We start from the raw sequence: 15,814 nt of genomic DNA, 5'->3' as shown, positions 1-15,814 counted from the left end.
AAAATTTAATCACCAAGCTTTCTAAAACTTCCCAGAACTAACTATGTTTCTAGTCAAGCTGTTCTTGCATGTTTATAATTCTGGCATCTACCTAGAAATTGGAAAACTGCCCATGTATGTCCTATTCACATAAGCAAGTCAAATGCAGTCTGGCTATTGTTGTCTGATCAGTCAATTTAGATATTATAAAAGTTTCTGGCAGTGCATGACCATCTACCATCGCCATTCAATGGCACCAATATCACCAAGCAATCGTACCCTCACTCAGCACATACACCACAGATCAGAAACTCAACTGGACCAGCTGCACAAATACCATGGCTGTAAGTGTAGGTCAGAATCCTGTTATCCTGCAACAAATGGCTCACCTTATTACACCCCAAGGCCATTTTACCACCTGCATAGCACGAGTCAAAAAAATGATCCACTTGCCTCGATGAGGGTGGCTCCAAAAATCTCGATACTATCCAGATACTTAATTGGTTAATCCATCCACCATCTTAAACCTACATTCCCGGTATGACTGGTGCAGCTGCTGGAGTGCTCACCATCTACAAAATATGGTAACTCATTTAAACTAATCAGACAGCATCTCCCAAACTCATGACCTTTGCCATCAAGGAGGGCATGGGAAGCAGTTGTAAGTGAACACCACCATTTACAGATTCCTTTTAAGTTGCACACCCATCCCCAACTTGCAAACGTATGGCTGTTCCTTCATTGCTGTCATGTCTAAATTCAACATGGTGATTCTCTATCACCTTCTCAAGGAAAATTAGGGACCTGCAATAAATGCTGGCTTTGCAACTGATGTCTATATCCTAAAAGTTGAATAAATAAATAGACAACATGCCAGCACCCCTCCCCACCAAAAACCTCAAACCTTCTTCATGTTCTCCCAACAAAATGAAATGTATACATTGCCTTTTAGTATATTACACTGAACCACAAATCTTGTTCTTGGTGTGACACGCGACTTGGTACAGATGTGTTCAAACACGGTTTACTATTTTTCAATAATGTAATCTCCATGCAAGACTGATCCAGATTTATAGTCAAACAAATCTCTGGAATTTCATTGCATACAAGGTACACACTTTCCCCCGTTTCTGGAAACCGCTATCCATTTGCCAAACACTTGAGGGATTAAGTCAGGATTGATCAAGATCAAACTGGATTTCTCCCAATGGGTCTTTTGCTAGTCAAGATTGCTCACAAAAATTATACTTACATTGCCTCTGTTGATGAAAACTGTTACTTGTCCCTCATCTCTTATCTGCGTGGACATAGGGGCTCCAACTAAAAGATCTGAGTAGCCATCTGCATTCAAGTCAACTGCACACAGCGATGAGCCAAAATACGAGCCCATCTAGAATAAAGATTCAAAATGTGTCGTATTCATATGAATGAATGCAATCTGTGGTATAAGAGAAGTCACCTGGAGTTCTAATAATATTGTAATCCCGGAGATTTTTATCAATAATATTCAGCACATGATTTGTATATAGTTAATGAAAAACCCAGTGTAGGTAAATCAATGATTGATTGAAGCAGGTTCCCTTTTTAAAGAAAACATTCCCCCTATCTATACTTTTCAAATTCAGTGTTCTAATAAAACAGGTATGGCTTTGGAAAATACATGCATTTCAAATGATTACTTTAAAAATCATACAGAGCATATATCTCAACACTCATGATAGACAGAGGCTTCTCATAAGCTAGAAACTAATAGATAAAATTCTGCTCAAATATAGAGAAAGGCATCAGGCACTGCCAACTGCAGTTTTCGCTCACTGTTGGAATCCACACTGCCAATCAATGGCTGACCATAATATCAACACACACTCACACACACACAATGCTAGAGGAACTCGTCAGACAAACAGTTAACTGCTGAAGATTCATGATGAAGAGTCTTGGCCTGACTTGCCGTTTGTGTGCATTGCTCAAGACTTCCAGCATCTGCAGAATCTCTTGTCGCTGATCACAACACACTTTTAATCACACAGTATGCATTAAGGTGAATAGCAACAATTTAAGAACATAAACAGAAGTAAGCAGTTAAGAACACCCATCAAACCTTTACAGTTACTCTATTTTGCAATGATTCACACTGCTACCCAATCACTGTTCCCCTGGATTCCCTTTGTATCTAAAAATCCATCACGCTGAACTGTGAACATTTGAAACAACTGGGTATCCACCAGGCCTCTTGAGTCAGAATGCCTAAATTCTTCACAAAATTCTTCATGGAGTTTCTCATCTGCATCTTAAATGGTCAAGCCCTTTTACAGACACTATGCCTCCTAATGTGCATGTTCTGCAACCTCTCACACTTACAATACCTAGGGAAGAAGACGATTTTCCCTCCATCTGCTTTCCAAGCATAATCCCCTTAATCCAGGAATAAATTTAATGAATTTATGCTGCACTACCTCTAAATTTATCCTTCTTCATGTATGGAGACAAATTTGCAAAGGAGACAGTACAAAGACTCACAAAAGTCAAAAATTCAGAGACATACACAGAAACATGTTCCCATAAATCACTCATTTCACCACATGCTACTGTTACCCCATTTTTAACTCTCCCCACATTCTCATTAATTTCCCTTCCCCACCAAATTCTAGCACCCTCCAACAAGCTAGGTAAAATTTACAATGGGCAATGAACTAAACTACCTGCACATCTTTGGGATATGCAAGAAAACCAGGGCACTCAGAGAAAACCAACATGATCAAAGAAATCTGTACAAACACTACACAGGTCACAGCCAAGGTCAGACTGAAACCAAGTCTCTGGTGCAGAGGAAGCGGTTTACTATTTATGCCACACTGTTCTCTCTCAACAGGAGTTCTTTACCTTCGTATTTCAGCTGCTTAGATTAGGTTTAATTCTGCATTCTTGCTAAAAATAAGAGAAAAACCAAATAGATTAAGAAAGATGGATAGATCTATGTCTAATCAGGCACTCCCGAACAAATCTGCTACTCTTATCAATTCTTTTATGGTTGATTCTGGAGTTTCAAAAATTTTTACATCCCAAGGATAAAGAGTTTTCATTCTTTTCTTATGTATATCATAATTATTCTAGAACTGATTGCTTCCTTATTGATTCTCGTTTAATTTCATTTGTTATTGACTGCAACTATGATTCCATTGCCATTTCCAATCATGCGCCCTTGAAACTATGTATTAAATTAATGGATACATCTTCTAGTACTAGACAATGGCGGTTCAATTCCACTCTGCTTCAGGACTCGGACCTCGTTAATTTTATTAAGGAACAGATTGACTTTTTCTTTTCAACAAACTTTATGGAAGAAATTTCCAGCGGGGTATTAAGGGACACTTTTAAAGCATAATCCGTGGGCAAATTATTTCATATTCTGCTGGACTGAAAAAATGAATTAATAATGAAATACTTATGCTGGTTGACAAGATTAAAGCAATTGACAAGCAATATTCTATTGCTCCCAATAAGGGGCTTTATAAAAAGAGAGTCGAACTTCAAATGGAGCATAGTCTATTACTAACATCCTCGATTGAAAATCAGTAAAAACTAGGAGTCAGTTTTACATACATGGTGATAAATCTGGTAAATTACTGGCTAACCAATTGAAAACTGCTTCGGTTAAACACCAGATCATTAAGATTTGTAAAAGAGATGGTACTCTGACGGTTGATCATGATGAGATAAACAAATCCTTTCAAGAATTTTATACTTCTTTATAACAATCAGAATTTCCTGATGACCCCACTATAATGCATGAATTTCTAAGGAAATTGAATATTCCGAAATTACCATCCAATGAATGTTTAAAATTAGATGCACCTATTACGGATGAAGAAATAAAGGATGCTATTTCTTCGATGAATTCAGGTAAAGCACCTGGTCCGGACGGCTATACAGTAGAATTTTTAAAATCCTTTTCTACTATACTTTCTCCTTGGTTATGTAGAATCTTTAAGGATGCATTATTTATAGTTAAATTACCACAATCTTTTTAATCGAGCTTCTATTTCTCCAATTCTTAAAAAAGATAAGGATCCTACTGAATGTGCATCATATAGGCCTATATCCTTGCTGAATGTGGATTCCAAGATCTTTTCTAAAATACTGGCAACTAGACTGGAGAATGTATTGCCTCAAATTATTTCTGTCGACCAGACTGGATTTATTAAAAATCGCTATTCTTTCTTTAATATTAGGAGATTAATGAATATTGCGTATACTTCTTCATCTAGAACTCCAGAATGTGTCATTTCACTGGACGCTGAGAAAGCGTTTGACAGAGTCGAATGGACATATTTATTTAATACGCTTGAGAAATTTAATTTTAGTCCAATACTTATAACTTGGATTAAATTGATATACCTTACCCCTTCAGCTTCGATATTTACCAATAATCAAAGATCTCCCTTTTTTCAGTTGTTTCGTGGTACTAGGCAGGGCTGTCCTCTGAGCCCATTATTATTTGATATTGCCTTGGAACCTTTAGCTATTGCTATTCGTGACTCAGCTAATATACTTGGCATTACCCGTGGGAATGAGATACACAAGTTATCACTATATGCAGATGATTTATTACTATATATCTCTAACCCTGAGAAATCCATTTTGACAGTAATATCCCTGCTTGCTCAGTTTAGTAACTTTTCTGGCTACAAATTGAATCTCAGTAAGAGTGAACTCTTTCGATTAAATATGCAGGGTCCAATTTACAGACATTCACCATTCAGACTGGTTACTGACTATTTTACTTGTCTGGGTGTTAAAATTACTGAGAAGCATAAGGATTTATTTAAGCTCAATTTTTTACCGTTAATTAATCAGGTTAAAGAATTGTTTACTAAATGGTCCCCATTTTCTTTATCACTGATTGGCCAAATCAATGCTATTAAGATGATTATTCTACCTAAATTTTTATATCTACTTCAAGCAGTACCAATTTTTATTTCTAAATCCTTTTTTGATACTGTTGATTATAAAATTTCCTCATATATATGGCAGAATAAAAATCCTAGACTAAGTAAAAAATATTTACGTAAGTCCAAAAAGGACGGTGGTTTGGCATTGCTGAATTTAGGATTTTATTACTGGCTAATTAATATTCGATATTTAATATTTTGGACACAAGATTTGGATATAATTCCAAGTCCACAATGGGTAAACCTTGAATGTAAATCTGTACAAGGGTTCTCACTGGTTTCTATTTTAGGGACTTCGCTTCCCTTTGTTCTCTCTAAATTGAATAAACAAATGGTTAATCCAATAATTAAAATACACATTACGAATATGGTTTCAATTTCGTAAATTTTTTGGCTTGAACAAATTTACTTTATCAAGCCCTATTATATCTAATTTTTTTTCCAACCCTCTGTTATGGATCAAGCCTTTTTGATATGGAAAACAAAGGGTATAATATGTTTTCACGATTTATTCTTGGATAACTGTTTCATGTCTTTTGAACAGTTGTCTAATAAATATAATTTGCCCAGATCCTATTTTTTTTTAGATATTTATAAATTAGAAACTTTTAAAATACTACACTACCCATCTTTCCAACTTCATATCCAACTGATATCACGGAAAAAATTTTAGGTTTAAATCCTTATCAGAAGGGTTTAACAGCAATTAGTTATGATATGATTATGAAAATACAGCCAGGTATATCTGATAAAATTAAGAATGTATGGGAAAGGGAACTTCAACTTCACTTGCCTGCAGAGAAATGGGAGAAAATGTTTCAATTAGTTAACTTTTCCTCTATATGTGCTAAACATACATTGATACAATTTAAGGTTGTGCATAGGGCCCACATGTCTAAGGATAAACTAGCTCGTTTTTACTCTCATACAAGTCCTGTTTGTGACAGATGTCATTCTGAGGTAGCTTCTTTGACTCATATGTTCTGGTCTTGCCCTCTTTTGAAAAAATTTTTGGAAAGACATCTTTGATATTACTTCAACAGTTCTGTGTATTGATTAGCAACCTCATCCTATTACTGCAATTTTTGGTTTACCAATGATGGAACATAGTTCTTTAACCTCTTCAGCTCGTTGGATGATTGCATTTGTTACATTAGTGGCTAGAAGATCCATTTTATTGAATTGGAAAGAGATCAATCCCCGTACTACATTTCAATGGTTTTCCCAAACTATATCTTGTTTAAATTTAGAAAAAATCAGAAGTTTGAAGAGAATTGGAGGCCATTTATTCCACACTTTCATATGATGTAGCTTGACCTTTTCCCAATCCTTTTTATTAACCTAAAATATATGGACAGAGGAGTGGAGTTAATGACATTATTGGTTGTATTCGATGTAATATAATAGCCCAGCTTTGTTTAGTTTAGTTTAGTTCAGTTTTTGGTTCAGTTTACTTTAGTTTTTTTTAACTTGGTTTTTTTTTCCTGATATTTCTTCAGTTTTCTTTTTATCATGTTTAATTATATTAAGAGTTTGGGAGGCCTAATGTACTTGTATTATCTGTAGTTTTTACTGCATATGTCATTTACCAATAATGTAATCCCAATCTCTTTGTATTAGTATTGTTGCTATGTTTATGAATTTGAAAATTAATAAAAAGATTAAAAAAGAAAGATTAAGAAAGAAAAAATCCGCAAGCACAGCAATAATCAGTCCATTCTCTTAGTTCTAAGCTTATAGCCTGGCAAAAAGTAATACAATTAGGGAGGCAACAGCTTGACTTCTGGCACTGAGCCGTGTAGTGCATCGCTGGAAGCATACAGAAATCCCAATCCTACTATAAGAGAGAAAGCTTCAGCTGTAACCTCCCAGTTCACTCAACTGCAATAGACATCCAGGTGCAATTTTGATGTCTGAGACCAAGGGCTACTGCCAGAGAAAATCTCAGGAAGTCAAATGTAGTCCTTTCCTTCCAAAAGCCTCTTGCTCTGAATAATATATTTTTCCATAGATCCTCCTCCATTGCTATAGTACGCACTTGGAGCAGAAGCAATTCTTGCCAGTAAGGAAGTGACTGCCAGGAAAATCAACCAGTTAATATCCGTCATTGTACTTATGGTAAACTGTGCAGTGTATTCAGCTGGCATCTGGAAGAGGAACCAAGATTACATCCTTTAAAGAAACAAAAATGCAGGCAGTATAAAAATAGGCCAGGCAACATCTGTAGAATGAGAATGCAATGTTTCAGGTCAAACTCCTGCTGAATGTACTGAGAACTATCAAGGGGTTAGAATTTGTTGCCCTTAACTAGTATAGCGCATGAGGAATTTATGTCTGCCTAAGCCATGCAGAGAATATGGTTCTCAATTGGAATATTATATTTTCCAGTTGGCTATTTCCTGGTGAATCTCTTCAGTACCCTTCAGTTACATGGAGAGATTGAGATACATTGGGATAATTTCACTGAAGTGAAGGAGACTGAGGATGACCTCATAAAGATTTATAAAATTCAAGGCAGGGGAGTCTAAAACTAGAGGATATAGGTTTAAGGAGAAAGGGCAAGATTTTACTTTTTATTATTTATTGACATACAGTGTGGAATAGGCCATTCTGTCCCTTTGAGCCATGCTACCCAACCATCCTCCGATTTAACCCTAGCCTAATCATGGGACAATTTACAATGACTAATTAAGCTACCGACTGCTACGTCTTTGGATTGTAGGAGGAAACCCATGTGGTCATGAGAAGAACATACAAGCTCCGTACAGCCAGCGGCGGGAATTGAACGCAGGTCACTCAGAAGGCGTTGTACTAACCACTATGCTACTGTGCCGCCCACCTGCATAGAAGATGGTGGGATTACAGCACACACTGCCAGGGAACGTGATAAAGAGAGGTACATTCACAGCGTTCACAAAGAATTTAGAAAGGTACATTGATAGGAAAGGAAGAAAAGTATACAGGCCAAACGCAAGAAAATGAGATGAATACAGATGCATGAGCCAGGCTGAAAGGCATTCTTCCGCACTATAGGACTCTTATGACAAATCTCTCTTCAGACGTCAGCCCTGCCCTCACTAGAGTCAGTCTGGTCAATCTTTGCTGGACCCCTCTGTAGGAAGAAAATCCTTCCATTGAGTGAGGTGATTGATACACATAATACACGATGCATGATCTCACCAAGGCCCTGTAGAGTTACAGAAAGTCATTTCTGCTCCTGTGCTCAAACCTATCGCAATGGAGATCAACATGTCACCTGACACCCCATGCTGTGGAGGACGATATCTAACCAAGCAGCAATAATGGAGGATTTGATAGTGAGCGACAGACATGCACTCCTGTGCCTCTGAGAAGACACCAGGGTGGTATGTTTCCTCTCCGATGGCTCAAAATAGCTGCAGAACATCCTCAAGGGAGTGGCCATTATCTACGTAAACACAAGGAATTCTGCAGATGCTGGAAATTCAAGCCACACATCAAAGTTGCTGGTGAACGCAGCAGGCCAGGCAGCATCTCTAGGAAGAGATACAGTCGACGTTTTGGGCACAGACCCTTCGTCAGGACTAACTGAAAGAAGAGCTAGTAAGAGATTTGAAAGTGGGAGGGGGAGGGGGAGATCCAAAATGATAGGAGAAGACAGGAGGGGGAGGGATGGAGCCAAGAGCTGGACAGTTAATTGGCAAAAGGGATATGAGAGGATCATGGGACAGGAGGCCTAGGGAGAAAGAAAAGGGGGGGGAACCCAGAGGATGGGCAAGGGGTATAGTTTCAGCTGCCTGGCCTGCTGCATTCACCAGCAACTTTGATGTGTGTTGCTTGAATTTCCAACATCTGCAGATTTCTTCGTGTTTGTGCTTTTAAATAATATATATAATTTTTTTTTAAAGTTCATGGGTTCAATGTCCAAATAGGAAACCTATGGCAGAGGGGAAGAAGCTGTTCCTGAATTATTGAGTGTGTGCCTTCAGGCTCCTGTACCTCCTACATGATGGTAACAGTGAAAAGAGGGCATGCCCTGGGTGATGGGTGTCTTTAATAATCTTTTACAGTCAGTGACCCTGTAGGCTTCCTCTAAATGCTCCAATTTCCTCCCATATCCCAAATTTGAGCTAACTGATGGGATATTCAGCTACTGTAAATTAATCCTAGTGAAACTGTGCAGTGGGAGAATAAACAAAGTCTGCCTGAGAGAGAAAAATACACAGCAATAGGAAGGCAATGGGATTACTCTGAAAACTAGCATAGACTTTGATAAGTTGAATGCCCCTGTTCTACACATTCTGCACTGCAAGAAAAATATGGAAACTGACTGCACTGGAATAGCCATCTACACCAGAGCAGCCCAGAGGCTGGGAATCCCATCATAAGTAACTGACCTCCCAACTCTCCGAAGTCAGGAGTCCGATGGAATGGTCTCAAATTGCCAAATTCATTGCAGCTTTGACTATATTCAAGAACCTCAACACGATGCAGGACAACGCAGGCCGCTTGATAAGCAGACTGTCCACAACCATTCTTTCCACCACCGATGAAGAGTAGCAGCGGTCTGAACTACATACAGGATGAATTCCAATAACTCACGATGACTCTTTAGACAGCACCTTGCAACCTTAACCAGACACAAGGACAGAGGCATACGAACACAGTCACCAAGAAGCTGCCCTCCCAATCATACACCAGGTTTTTGTTTCTCATAAACTCCAGAAAATGGGTTCCCAACCTTTTTATAAGCCATGGATCCCCGCCATTAACTGAAGGGTGCATGGACCCCAGATTGGGAAATTCTGCTCTAGAGACAGTTGTGTGTGAAAATCCCATGAGATCAGCAGTTTCTGAGATACTCAAAACGGCCCATCTGGCACCAACAACTATTCCATGGTCAAAATCACTTAGATCACATTTCTTCCCCAATTCTGATGTTTGGTCTGAACAACAAGTGAACCTCTTGACCATGCCTGCATACTTTTATGCACTGAGTTGTAGCCACATGATTGACTGATTAGATATTTGCATAAATGAGCCGGTGTACCTAATAAAGTAGCCACTAAGCGTATACCTCTGTTCTCTGACCATCACTGGATCAAGATATTAGAACTCTCTCCCTAATAACATAAAGGGTATACCCACACCTGAAGGACTGCGGTGGTTTAAGGAGATAGCTTACCACCATCTTCTCAATGCGTAACTAGGGATAGGCTATTAAACACCGACTCAGCCTGAAAAGCCCACACAAAACAATTGTGAAAATGCCCTCACATTTGGGCTTAGCAAACTACTGCCGACTGAGCCCACGATTGTCCTGGTCTTGGGTCAGTGCTACTCATCACCAATATCATGACATCTTCTGTCCCAGCTACTGATACTGCTACATCAGAACTGGTCACTTCTGATGCACAACATCCAACTGCAATACTGACTCAGTTTTAGCTCTTCATTAGTATGTCCTACGTACCTACATTTTACAACTTCTTGTCTGTCCCCATGAACCCAGAAATTGAATGATTTATAAAACATATCTCCAAAGCCATCCTGGCCTCAACCTATCCCAGATGTACCCTTCCTCTGATCCACCCCTCCCCATTTCTTCTCTATCACTTACACCATCCTTCTTTCCTCTCTGACAAAGGACTTGAAGGCCTTCGTTTCTCCTTCTGTAGATGCTACTAAACCCTCTGAGTGCCGACAATATTTTCTTTTTTATAACTGAAACCACAATCCTTATTGCAACCAAAAAGAGTACACAGCAGAGGACACAGCAAATCAACTTCAAAGGTTACAAACAAGGAGATAAAAGGGTGCAGCCTGAGCTATTTGCAATTCTTTAGAACTAGATGGCTTTCTGTCATCACTGAAAAGTGCAGTTGGAATAACATGATGACTCTGGGAGTATGACAGGGTTCTACGGCCAGCATATGGTTTGACTGTTAGCTTTAAACTTTACCATATGTATGAGTGTGACACAAGTCATTCCATGAAGTTGAAACTTGTGTGTAAACACACAGTCCTTCCAACGTTCAAAGTAAATTTATTATCAAAGTACATATATGTTACCAAATACAACCCTGAATTTCATTTTCTTGTGGGCATTCATAGTAAATACAAAGAAATACAATAGAATTAATGAAAAACCACACACACATAATGAGAGAGACAAACAATCAGTGCAAAAGACAACAGACTATGCAAATACAAAACCGGAAAAAAAAGGAGGTAAAAAATAGATATCTGGAACATGAGGTGAAGTGTCCTTGAAAGTGAGTCCATTGGTTGTGGGAACAGTTCAGTGATGGAACAAGTTAAGTTGAGTGATGTTATCTCCTTTGGTTCAAGCATCCCAAGGTTGAGAGGTAATAACTGCTCCTGAACCTGTTGGTGTGGATCCTGAGACTCCTGTACCTCCTTCCTGATGGCAGCAGCAAAGAAGAGAGTATGTCCTGGGAAGTGGGGACCTCTGATGATGGATGCTGCTTTCCTGCAACACAGCTCCTTGTAGATGTGCTGAATGGTGGAAAGGGCTTCAACAGTGATAGACTAGACTACATCCACTATTTTTTTTCCGTTCAAGGGCATTGGTGTTTCCACACCAGATCCTCACGCAAGCAGTCAATACACTCTCTACTGCACATCACTAGGAGTTTGTCCAAGTTTTACATGACATGCCGAAACTTCACAAACTTCCAAGAAAGTAGAGGCGCTGCTGTGCTGGTTTTATTAATAATCAATGCCTTTCCCACAGGCTACTCATGGTGAGGGCTGCTGCTGGAGAAATTCAAATTTTATAATCGTTAAAACTTCAACCAGGCTGAAAGGGTTAAATTAGGAGTGTAGATTTTCAGTCCTTTGATAATGGAAGATAAAAGTATGATAATCACCTTAAAAACTAAGATTGTGCTGGACACTGTCTAGTGCGCATACTCGCGCTGTCGTCCGAGCTGCGCAAGCGCATCACTAGTGGAACTTTTTAGAAACAAAAAAAAACTAAGGTTGTTAAAATGTAGATAAGAAAGAAACATTACTTCTGCCTAGAGTACCAGAACAAGGAAGGTAACCTTTTAAATTAAAGTGAAAACCTTCTGCACATTTTCACACAAAGTAGAGGTCTGAAACAGGGGTTGGTGGATTTTTGTTGAGTCCAGAAACTAGGAGATATAAAATCAAGGCAAGGATATGGAAATTAGATTCAGAAAAAGATCAGTATTGATGTTATTGGATGACAGAAAAGGTTCAAAGACCAGGGTAGCACTGTGCATTGAGATGTTCCAACAACATGAAAAGTTCTATAAAAAATGACAAGTCTTACTCTCATTCAACCGGTTTCAGCAAAACACTACAGTAGATTTGCACTATTTACAAAACTGACCTCTTTTCCTGGGAAAGTGGACACTGTTGAGAGTTTATCTACGTCAATTTTAAATATGTACACCTAAAAAGGAAATAATAATGTATTAGATTACACCAACATTAAGCAAATTTGTGATATTATAAACACTACTCCTAAGCCATGAGGGAGAAAACTGCATGACAGTGTCAAAATATAATTTTTCATAACGTATATATTTCATGGCAGAACTCAACATAACTTTTGACACAAAATATACCTTAGTGATTTCTCAGAAATATACAGATTAGTGTCAACTATGACTTTAACGTAGGGATATTCCCATCCAGAACACTAATCATACAGATTCTTGTCCATAGGATTCATACAGAAAAAACAGCTTTATAGAAGTCTATTGCAAAATGATAGAATTGGTTAATGCGATCTTGTATAATGGGATAAAAACTGATATTGTAGGGGACTTTCTGCAGGTCAAGCAGTGTATATGGCAAGAGTAGAAACAGTTTTCCAGGATAATATTCTGAAAAAGGATTATTGACCTGAAATGTCAACGTAAATCTGATACTGGGCATCTCCAGCATCATCTGTTTTAATGTAGAAAATAGCATAAGTAGCCATTCAAATTTTCTTGAAGCAAGTCTTAATGAGTCAGTGGAACATTCCCAGCATGTTATTTTCCCAGCGTGTATTTATGGTGGGTGATCTTCAAGCACAGGATGAAACATTTACTCTAAATAACTACGATAGAAAAATGGAGATGTGTGTGGGAGGGAAGGATTAGATTGATTTAGAATAGGTTAAAAGGTCGGTACAACATCGTGTACTGCGCAGTAATGTCCTCTGTTCTATGTCCATCAGCAATTCAGAACATTGCCAGCAACTGGAAAATTGTGGATAAACCAGAGTGATTTTCCTGGTACAGGTGTCCCCCACTTTTCGAACGTTCACTTTACGACACCTTGCTGTTACGAAAGACCTACATTAGTTACCTGTTTTCGCAAACAGAAGGTGTTTTCACTGTTACGAAGAAAGGCAATGTGCGCCCCGAGCAGCCAAGCTCCTCCCCTGTAACTGCATTCTAGCCGGCGTTGCTTAAACACGTGCCTGTGAGCATCTGTGCTTTATGTCGATTTATTTTGAGCATCCATTAGCAAGATGAGTTCTAAGGTATCGGAAAAGCCTAAAAGAGCTCGTAAGAGTGTTACACTTAGCGTAAAACTAGACATAATTAAGCATTTCGATCGTGGTGAACGAAGTAAGGACAAAGTGAGTTTGGCTTGTGGAAGTTGATGAAGATGATGTTGAAGAGGTTTTGGCATCCCATGACCAAGAACTGATAGATGAAGAGCTGATGCAATTGGAAGAGGAAAGAATAACAATCGAAACGGAATGTAGTAGCGAACGGACCGAAAGTGAAGTCATCCAGGAACTGAACGTGAAGCAACTGCGTGAGATTTTCACTGCAATTGTTGCAGAAAAGTACGACTTTAATTTTGAAAGGGTACGTAGGTTTAGGGCATATTTGCAGGATGGTTTGAGTGCTTACAAAGAACTGTATGATAGAAAAATGCGCAAGGCTAAGCAGTCAAGCATACTGTCATTTTTCAAGCCTTCCACATCAGCCACAGCAGACGACGAACCTCGACCTTCGACATCAAAGCAGGTAGACATAGAAGATGATGACCTGCCTGCCCTGATGGAAACAGACAACGATGAGATGACACCCCAGTGTCCCACCACCCCAAACACCGGGCCGCGGACCGATACGTTGCCGTGGAGAATGCAGCGGTAGCCGGGACGCACCTAACACATCTTTAAGAAAAAAGCCAAAATAAACAAGCTAATTAATTAGGTGCCACCCAGCACGTAGATGTCGGCCCAGATCAGAGGCGATTGCTGATTGTGTCGCCTCGGATCTGGGCCGACATTTACGTGCCGGGTGCCACCTAATTAATTAGCTTGTTTATTTCGGCTTTTTTCTTAAAGATGTGTTGGGTGCATCCCTGCTACCGCTGCACCACTGCACGCTTCGCAGATCGGTATCGGTCCGCGGCTTAAAGGTTGGGGACCACTGCACCACTCCAGCCTCCGACGACTCAGCCTAACACACCATCATCAGTGTGCTCAGCGTTGTCTTCCCGATTCTGGTAAGTGATTCTACACTGTACCTACATTATTTCTACTTTATATAGGCTGTGTATTTTTATGTGTTATTTGGTATGATTTGGCAGCTTCATAACTTAAAGGTTACTGGAGAGAGTATTTCTGCCGAGAGTGCTTGCGTGAGATTTTCGCTACGGTGGAAAGTGCGGCAATGATTGTAGAAAAGTATTTCTACTTTATATAGGCGTGTGTATTTATCATATCATTCCTGCTTTTGCTATCTGTTACTGTTATTTTAGGTTTTATGTGTTACTTAGCATGATTTGGTAGGTTATTTTTTGGGTCTGCGAACACTCACAAATTTTTCCCATATAAATAAATGGTAGTTGCTTCTTCACTTTACGACATTCCGGCTTATGAACCGTTTCTACCTTCGGATGGCGGAGGAAACCTGTATCATGTGTCTGACAGTGGAGCTAAATGAAGAATTTAAAATCAGGCAAAGCCGAGACAGAGTAAATAGGAAAACAAACTTATTTCTCTTAATTGGCATTATGTATTAGTATTCTTATTTATTTATTGTACATGTTGAGTACTCCCTATCCAAAATACTTGGGGGCAGAAGTAGTTTGGATTTTTTTAAATTTTGGAATACATAATGAGATAGCTTGGGATCACCATCATTTCTGACTCTGAATTTATGTGCTGCCGGTAAGCAGCCTCTGTCTTACATCTGTTCATCACACAAATGTATCTGAAAGTAAAAACATATTACATACCATTAATACAATGAGAAAATAATGTGTGCAGGCTAACAAAATCAGCAGAGCAGCATTGGGAGAATCGCTGAATCAGCCATTGAACAACAACAAACAGTGGCAGGCGTTCAGTCTCCACCTACCATACCGTGCTTTTATCTGTACTTCACTTTTTTTTTAGGTTTTATATAAGGTATAAAAACAATCAGCATTGTAGACTTGTTTTCGTGTTAGATTTTTATCAGCTACACTTAAAAAGTTTAATGGTGTGCCTTCTCTTAAATTAGTTTCTACGTGATGTCACTTCTCGGAATGATCTGTGTGCAGAGACCTACACTTCACCTGGGAACCTTCCTAGCGCCTTGTAGAATTTTCCATTTCTGACCACCTGTATTATCATTACTTAGTAATAGTATTATTATTATCATCTGTTCATAGTAAAAAGATTAAAGGAGAGGAAAGAAAAGTAGTTTTTACCTAGAGGGAAACGGGGATCAAGAAGTTACTGCATGAAAGGATTAAGGATCAACTTTATTCACCATATACATTTACATGTATTAGGATTTGCTGTGGTGTGTTGGTGCAACATGCAACAGAAAAGAACATTGAGCTATTAGAAAGAATTATATAAAAATCAAGTTAGAGGTTAAAGTATGGATGTGGAATCAAGTGTATATAAATAC

The 15,814-nt window shown here is 38.8% G+C and overlaps 1 protein-coding gene across 1 annotated transcript in view; it reads right to left on the bottom strand.

Moving 5' to 3' along the window:
- The window catches only part of itga9 (integrin, alpha 9), a 422,554-nt gene that overhangs the window by 318,788 nt on the left and 87,952 nt on the right, over nt 1-15,814 (bottom strand). Inside the window, exons 8-9 of the mRNA XM_072263117.1 lie at nt 12,292-12,354; nt 1,232-1,369 (exon numbers count right to left, since the gene is read on the bottom strand). Of these exons, the coding sequence (XP_072119218.1) occupies nt 1,232-1,369; nt 12,292-12,354 (201 nt within the window). The remainder of the gene's footprint in view (nt 1-1,231; nt 1,370-12,291; nt 12,355-15,814) is intronic.

The sequence above is a fragment of the Mobula birostris genome, chromosome 1 (assembly GCF_030028105.1).
Source record: "Mobula birostris isolate sMobBir1 chromosome 1, sMobBir1.hap1, whole genome shotgun sequence".
NCBI lineage: Eukaryota > Metazoa > Chordata > Chondrichthyes > Myliobatiformes > Myliobatidae > Mobula > Mobula birostris.
Note: the sequence above shows the minus strand (reverse complement) of the source record. Positions and strands in the feature narration are given on the sequence as shown.